We start from the raw sequence: 8,310 nt of genomic DNA, 5'->3' as shown, positions 1-8,310 counted from the left end.
ATTTCGTATTTTTTGTATTTTTTATTTTTTCCCCCTCTACCCCTGTTCCCCGCTCTGACACGTCTGCACTGAGTGAGTGGCATTGGCACACTGTCAATCGCTCACTACTGCTGCCATCAAACAACATAAAACACACACAGGCAGAGGCTGGAGCTCATAAATTTCAGCAGGGCAAGATATTTTTTTGCGCATCGCCTTCATACAGTGTGTCCTCATTAATTTCTTCTCGTGGTTATTTTTTTTTTCTAATCAGAAATATCCCAACTTTTTTTACATTTCATATTTTTTATAGTCACATCTGGACACCTTACGCCGCAGATTTTTCATTATTTTTTAAACTGACTGCTTTCGCGGGAATCATTTCTGCACATTTAGTTGGCAACACCTGCAAGATTTCTTATTTATTTGTTAACACGTTTCCACATTGGATATTTTTTTTGGTTGCCGGTGCTTCACGAAGAGGATTTGGACATTTTTTTGGAGAGGAAATGCGCCGGGAATCCCACGAAGAGCGCTAATAAATGAGAGATCACCAAGGAGCGTTTCTGTCTCTATAGCAGCCGTCAAACCCCCGAGAAAAGACAGATTGGCATGAGGAGTCGAGCGGGATACGATGGACCGTCAATTTTGACCAAGAAGTGTTAAGAAAAAAATATATAGATTCATGCGTTTTTCTACAAACATAGCCACGCGTTTTGGCACTTATTTGGACAGCGCGTAAAATACAAAAAAGAGCGAGAGGACGGCGAGAACTTGGACACAATATTTTACGCTAAAACATCACTGCTTGGCATTTTTATTATCATTTTTATTTTTTAAACATAAAAATAGAAACGTGTTTTCTCCATCCCGCTGAAGAATCACACATCCGTGCATCTCCCCCAATTGTCTGCGGCACATGTTGTAGCCCCGTTTCGTATATGAGTTTTTCAATTTGCGTGGCTCAGTGCACAGACTCTTTAGCGGCGACCATGGACGATCAAGCCCGGATCATGCAGTCGATCGGCGGTGTCAGTCTGAGCGGCCACTCGGTACAAGGAGGCATGGCACTGCCGCCTCCACATGGACACGACGGGACAGACGTCGACGGAAGAAAACAAGACATTGGTGACATTCTCCATCAAATAATGACCATAACTGATCAAAGTCTGGACGAGGCGCAAGCAAAGTTGGTTGATTTATATGTTTTATTAACTTCGTCACCCCCCTCCCTCCCTTCCTCCTTCCCTATACCCAAAACGCTGAACGCATCGTTATAGAGATGTGGCCCGCTTAACTTTACTCCCCCATGCATAACAATAGGCTGGAGTGGCTTTAATGATAATCTTTACACCGAGGTGTGTTTTACTGCCTCGCAAAGCCTTTTAACACACGAGAAAGTTGTCACTGAGGGAACAGCAGCATTTTATTTAAAGTGCTTGTGTGCCCCCAAAGTGAACCAGAGTGAGCTTGTGTTGTTTAAACAAAGTTTGTGTGCACACATGTCCTAAAATAAAATGTTCATACATCTGCAAGACTATAACTTGGGCTGAACAAAATCTAATTCATGTCAATAGGTTAATTATATAAATCAGTTGTCATTGGTCATCATATGTATAATGTAGTGGGGCTATTAGTCTAACCCAAATAACAGATACTTTTATTATTATGTGAAGTGTGGTTTGATGAATTGCAAGGCATGACATAGTGAAAACTTAGCCTTATATATTCAGTTATCTTAATTTAAGTTCATATCTTGCATGTGATTTATCAGTGAATTTATTTCAGTATTGTATCTTGTCTTATACTGAAACAGGAAACATGGACTGAACTGTCACAGAATGAAACCAGCACTCTTCAGCGTTCTCTGTGAAATCAAAGAAAAGACAGGTAAGATCTTTATGTAAATATATATATATATATGTTTATATTATAGCATGTACCCAAAGATACATATTAGTGATGCTTCGATGCAGTGTAGCACACAGACTATTGTACCTCCCAGTGATCCGATGGCAGCCTGCATCCAGGTTCCAGGGGACCTCTGCCCAAATTAATCAATCACGTAAAAAAAATATATATATAAATTTCATTTTTGCCACACATAAAGAGTCCTGTTGTCACATGACTTAGAGTTTGTTTATTTATTTGACATCATGATGCTCTTGATTTTGCATGGAGCATCTTTTACCAGCACTGGTTGCTCGCATCTAAACAGCTAGTGCGCCCAGGCTTTCACCCTCACTGCCCTGGCACTGAACAGGACGGGGAAATCCCGCAGCATATGCTCCACATAGCCGGGATCACAATGAATTCATGCTTTATAGCCTGACAACAATTGCCACACGGTTTCAACATGTGAAGGAAGCTACACACTATCAATCAATGATTGTGTTACAATTGCACGCTCCTGGATTACCTGTCCTAACAGTGTGGGCAGTTTCTCCAAATCAAATGCAAAATAATAGAATCAGCTTGTTGGAAATTATTGAAAAAAAATTGCTTTTGAAAAAGATAAAGAGGAAAACATTTATTTTGGTTGTATAGTGTGCAATGCTCTTGATGGTTGAAAACATACACACACATATAAGACAGACTCAAATTACAGCTCATGTTTTTTTCGTGTCTCAGAAGTTTTTCTTATTGCTCAAATTTTGCCCTGGTACATTTATTTTTTGAAAAAGTCACCTTTGTACAACACAGATTGCTGTTTCTACACTTTCCCAACCATTTTTATGGGACATAAAATAAAGCTGCCCTGCAATCTTAATTGAAGACATAATTGATTTGTAGTGATAAAAGCTTTTTCCAGCCGGTGCTTATTATGCCTTATATTTATGAGATTGTTCTGTTCTTGAAACTAGAAACTAAGTGACCAGATGCTTCAAATATTCAAACCGCCGTACGTCCCTATTTTATTTCCTAGTAAAATGTGTATTTCTCAGTCAATGAAAAAATGACAATAGGCATAAAACAGTGCTGTGGCTTTGGTGTAATTTAGCAAACCTGATGCCTTGTCAGATTTGTGACCTTTGTGCGGTTTATGAGGAAATTGGTTTGGGAGGGATCATAAAAGTTTATGAACTTCCCCAACACAGGTGGCGTCTACAGTGGCAGGCAAGAGGGGTCCACAGTCTGGCCGAGGTGCTTTACTGTGTGTGTGTGTGTGTGTGTGTGTGTGTGTGTGTGTTTTCGTGTGTGCGCCTGTTGAGTTCAGACGAGGGGTAAGACAGAGCAAGAAAAAGCAGAGGATGCAGGTCACACACAAAACACACTTTTATTTTGTATGCCATCATTGATTGGACGTTAAAGAGTTTTCCAATATTAAGTGTACAAGAGATTTGATTGCAAACTTTTAAAAGCAGCTCCAATTTCGGTGTTGCTCCACAAGTCCCTGTAATCAGATATTTTATCAGTTTATCTGTCTACACTCTGGTCTGAATGTTTCTGCTGTGGACTAAGCTCTCTCGTGTTGAAAATAAGCCACTTAAAAGTAGCACGACAAAGTGAATGAAACTGATACAAATCTTACATATATATATATTTGTGTGCTCAGGAGTGTATGTGCTTGGGAGTAAATGTGTGTATTAGCAAGAGATGAGAGAGCAAGTGTGTGTTTGTGTGTGTGTGTGTGTGTGTGTTTGTGTGTGTGTGCGCGTGGTTAACCTGTGGTCTAGAGTCACAGCCTCCCCCTCTTAGCCATTGACAGAGCTCAGCTGGTCCGGTGGCCTTGTTGACCGGCCCTGTTTCTCCAGCACAGTGAGAGCCTTTGACTGGCTCCTGTAGCGTGGGTTCACACAGGGCTCCCTCGGCCCTTTCATGTGCCTTCACATGGCACAGCGGCCCCGCTGTCTCTCTAGCCATGGGATCCACCGTTTGGCTCAAAGTGACTTTTAATAATAAATCTGAACGCGGGCCAAGAATCATCTTGTGTAATTAGAGCGCATGTATCATGTTATGGAGACTTATTGTCCGTGCGGTCGGGGGTGAATAGTGAGTCCAGGGATTCGGCTTCAAAGCTTCAGATATGTGTGTGTGTGTGTGTGTGTGTGTGTTAAATGTTATTTTGTGATCAGTGGGCAAGACGGAAACAAAGCAGCCATGAGAACAATCTTACTCTTGAATTTCTTTTATTTTGTAGGGGAGATGTAGAAAGTGCTTTTTCTACTAGATATTTTTGAAGACTTTTCAGGGTGTTTAGAAGAAGTTTCCGGCACTTTTTCTGTCACTGTTATTGTCGAGCCACGGCGTATTTCTGCATTGCTAATGCCCCTAGAAGTATTAATTCACTTTGATATGCTAATCAGAAAGCATTATGCAAGAAATGAGATTAAGTGGCAGCATGAAGTCATTTGCCTGTCACTAAATTGAGTGTTTTTAGCAGGAGGGTTTTTTTTTCTCCCCCCACCTACATTTTTTTTTTGCTTTTGCATTTAGATAAGCTAAATGTGAGATTCATTTGGCAAGTGTATAGTTTCTTTGAGCGCGAGTGAGGTTTTCTTTTTTGGGTACGCACATAAAAAAAATTGCCATCAAAATGTTTTATTCCTTGACGTTTCTATACGGTTTCTGGACAAAGGATGCATTCACAACGTACCTTTCCCCCCCCCCCCCCCCCCCCTGTATGGCTGCATGAGAGGGACAATGAATGCATTGAGTGAACATGTTGCCTTTGCGATTCAGATGAGTTTTGCAGTTATTCCTATGTGCTGTGCTGGGGTTTGTTTTATCCTGCTGGCTACTCCCTTGTCTTGCTCTCATGCTTTGGAAGACGAAGGGGAGCTCGCACTAGCAGAAGCCGAGGCAGCACCGGGAGCGGCAAAGAATAACAAAGGTGAAAGATTACCTCCATATGGTATTTCTGACCAGCAAAAGAGAGGTTCTGTTGCAAGACTCCCCTTTGATGTGAGGTTTAATCAATAGAAAGAGATTACAGAAAACTATTACAGGGCTAAATCACGGAGTGCCACAGAGAGGCTTAGCCCCTCTCTCTCTAACACAGCTCTCTCTCAGCTTGCCTGGCGCTTCTTTGGGGCCGCGCGTATTGACTTGTTGTTTTGCTGACCTTTGACTCATCAGGTTCAGAAACAGGGGGGGATCTGGAGAGGTAGGAGAGGGAGGGAGAGAGAGAGAGAGAGAGAGGGAGAGAAGGAGAGAGAGAGCGTGGCAGATCCAGGCTGATAAATGCTCAGACCCAGTGTTTTTAGCAGTGGATTAGGGAGGGGACTACACACGCTCGCAGTTTCGAGCCAATGTCGGTGTGTTTTGTTGTACATGTGTGATTTGGCCCCCCCTGAAAATGGACAAAACAGGCTTGCGAGTGTGTGTGTCTATTGGTTTGTCCACATATGTAATGTTCCAGCTAGGAAAGACTGTGTTAATTAAATACAGTTCAGGATGAGCCTGTAATTAACCACATGCAAGGCCGACTAAAAGCATTACCTGGAGTAAATAGAGTTAGGACTGAGGAGGTAAGCATTTCTGAAATCCACAGGGACCATTCATTTCAATGTTTCCTGACAAACCTAATGACTCTTCTCATTCCAATTGGGTTATTGTTATTAATACAAATGTAATAGCACTATTCATTATTAGAACAATAATTAATTAATACCCATAATAATTATTATTTGCATTATTATTGTTTTTTATTAATTTTGCTAAAGCAACCGCAGTTCATATAAAATAATCTTTCTCATAGGCTAGGAAACAAAAATATATTTTTTATCTCACTATATTTTTTTCCACCTTGTGGGTTTTTCTTTGTGCTTCAAAAAGCTCCAGTATATAAACGCATGACAGAGAACAGAAAGCTATTCAGCAGGAGAGACAATTGACTTTGGCTGCTTTTTTTGTCTCGTAGAGCCCCAGTGATGCGGCTGCAGTGACTAGATAGTGTTGTGCAGAATAGCTCGCGCACAGCTGGGTTCCTGACTGGCTCAATGGCAGGGCCACTAGTGCTTCCTCCTCTAAAGCACGAGAGGGGGACCGGGGGAAGATGTGGCTATTATCTAAGTAGCTCCAAAATACCCTCCATTTCCCCATCAGTAAAAAGAGGAAAAGAAAGGAGAGCCAGACAAAGAGGAAAGAGGGTGAAAAAAAACCAGGAGTGTACATATCAGTTTCATTTGAGAAGGGAAAAGGATTTTGTGCAGTGGGGATAGATGCCTCTGCACCGGTGCTGCCTGGTATCTGCATGCACAGCTCCTTTAAATCAGTTTTTTGTGTGTATGGTGATTCAGTGCTGTCCCTCCATCTGCACACACACACCAGCACCCATCTTGCAAACGTCTCTCTCTCTCTCGTTCCCCCTCCGTCGCTCCGAGCGTTTTTCTGCGGGGCTCCTGCGCCGATCAACAGCTCATAATTGTTTTTTTGCACATACGTTATGCAAATGAGTCTTTATGGCAACTGGCATAACAATTAGCATCCTCCAACAATATTTTAGTAGGTTAATTGCGAAATTTCTGAATTGTACATCTGAGTTGTTAATTAGGCATGACAGAGGTGGTGAAATAGTTATCTTCAGGCGGTGGCAGCCAGCAGAGGCTGCTGCTTGGGATGCAAAAAGGAAGGATTGATTGAAATGAGTTTACAGCAGTGTGAGTGTGTGTGGACTGTTGGAGAGTCTTTGCATGGCCCCCCTTTTGCTCTGTGAGGCGTCGGTCTGTCGCTGAATGTATAAAAAAGAAGGTGGAAGAGAAAGGGAGAAGCTATACCTAAAACTATGGCCTCCTATGAATATAGAATTAACTTGTGTGTCCCATTTGAAGAAATTATGTAAATAGAGATGTCAGTGATACGACTTGTTGTCCTGTCAGTTTGAATTAGCAAGTTTTTTAATTGTATGCATCACCGGCGCTGCACTCCTGTCAAAACACTCAAAAACCCTTGACCTGCCAGACATAGTTAAACCAAATGTTTCCTTTATTTTGAACAGTTGCAATATGGACGTTTTAAGAATTTTACATTCTAAATACACACTTTTAATATCTTTTACTTTCATCTTATGAAGCTAAATGATGGCTTCTTCAGTGATATCTTTCATCTGGGAAAAAAAATGTTTTGAATGCGCTTATCAATATGGGAAACAAGTTTGTTTTTATTTATGTATGCTTGACAGGATTAAGGCGAGGGCAGTATGCATTTACTTCCAGCATTGACTTGTATGTATTTACAGTTAAATAAAAAGAGAGAAACCACAAGAGATTTATTTAACATGAACTTTTCTGTGTCATGATGTTCATTAGCGTGTCAGTGGATGGCCGAGGGTACTGTATGTATTGCCATGGAGCCGGTTATTAGTGTAAAAAGGGTTAGAGTGAAAGACTGGTGCAAAGCAAGTCCTCTCTCAGTAATGACTCTGCTATTTATAGGTCCCTATTTCATTAGCTCTAGTGTTTCAGGGAAGAGTTTCCCTCATGGGACAATAGACACCATGATGTTCATTTACTCTGTACACATTACATGTGGACATCTAAATGACCCATCATTTGGGAGTGCAGGAGCACTGAAAACAATCTGGCTTGGTCACTATTTTTGCTTTTGCTCGGGTTACCTTTTCTGTATTTAATCTTGTTGATAGATATACTGCCATTTAACTGTTTTCATGGGCAGTTAAATGCCTGTATTCGTGTGTGTGTGTGTGTGTGTGTGTGGAAAGGGTTACTCCTACAGGTGATTGATTTCTGTTGATGAAGTGATGCAGAAATGACAGGCATGAGTCTGTAAATGTCTGCATTTTAAATCTCATTTGTAATATTTTGACACTGTAGCAGTCGGAAGCTTGTTGCTTGAACAAAACAGAATGATACATTGTTGTCACCTTTCTTTTTCTCAACAAAAGATTGCTTTCCAAAAAAAAACGGGGAAAAAAAAGAAAACAATCCGTGCTGTCTTTTCCTCATTTGCAAGCTCGGAGATGAAGCCCCTCTTCCCCATTGTTCCAAATGCCATTGTTCCACATGTTTCATACATTAGAATGATATATTGAAGGCAGAAATGGGAAAAAGACTGCAATGCAATGAAATTTTAATCAGCGTCTTCTGCTGCTTTAATAAGGCAAATAATTCTTATTGGCTGCTGTGTTAAGAATTCTAATATTTAATTCATAACAAACCTTGCATTATTCTGCTTTAGCCCTGAGACACGCTCCACTCTGCTGCCTGCCAAAAGGCAACTACAGGGACAAGGAAAGACATAAAGGGAACTGCACACCGAGCATTTTTCACATCAGTGCTGGCATAATATTATCACATTGTTTTGATATTTTCCGGGAATTTGAATAGATATTCAGAATAATTTTGAATAATTGCGTTACATGAGCTAATG

The 8,310-nt window shown here is 41.0% G+C and overlaps 1 protein-coding gene across 5 annotated transcripts in view; it reads left to right on the top strand.

Annotated features, from left to right (window-relative positions):
* Positions 1 to 579: 579 nt before the first annotated feature.
* The window catches only part of pbx3b (pre-B-cell leukemia homeobox 3b), a 58,662-nt gene continuing 50,931 nt past the window's right edge, over positions 580 to 8,310 (top strand). For all 5 annotated transcript variants that reach the window (XM_080046948.1, XM_080046947.1, XM_080046945.1 and 2 more), the window contains exons 1-2: positions 580 to 1,168; positions 1,796 to 1,869. In XM_080046948.1, coding sequence (XP_079903074.1) covers positions 921 to 1,168; positions 1,796 to 1,869 — 322 coding nt within the window. In that variant the 5' untranslated portion in view covers positions 580 to 920. The remainder of the gene's footprint in view (positions 1,169 to 1,795; positions 1,870 to 8,310) is intronic.

The sequence above is a fragment of the Ammodytes marinus genome (genome assembly GCF_949987685.1).
Source record: "Ammodytes marinus genome assembly, chromosome: 2".
NCBI classification, from domain to species: domain Eukaryota; kingdom Metazoa; phylum Chordata; class Actinopteri; order Uranoscopiformes; family Ammodytidae; genus Ammodytes; species Ammodytes marinus.
This window is presented reverse-complemented; position numbering and strand designations above follow the sequence as displayed.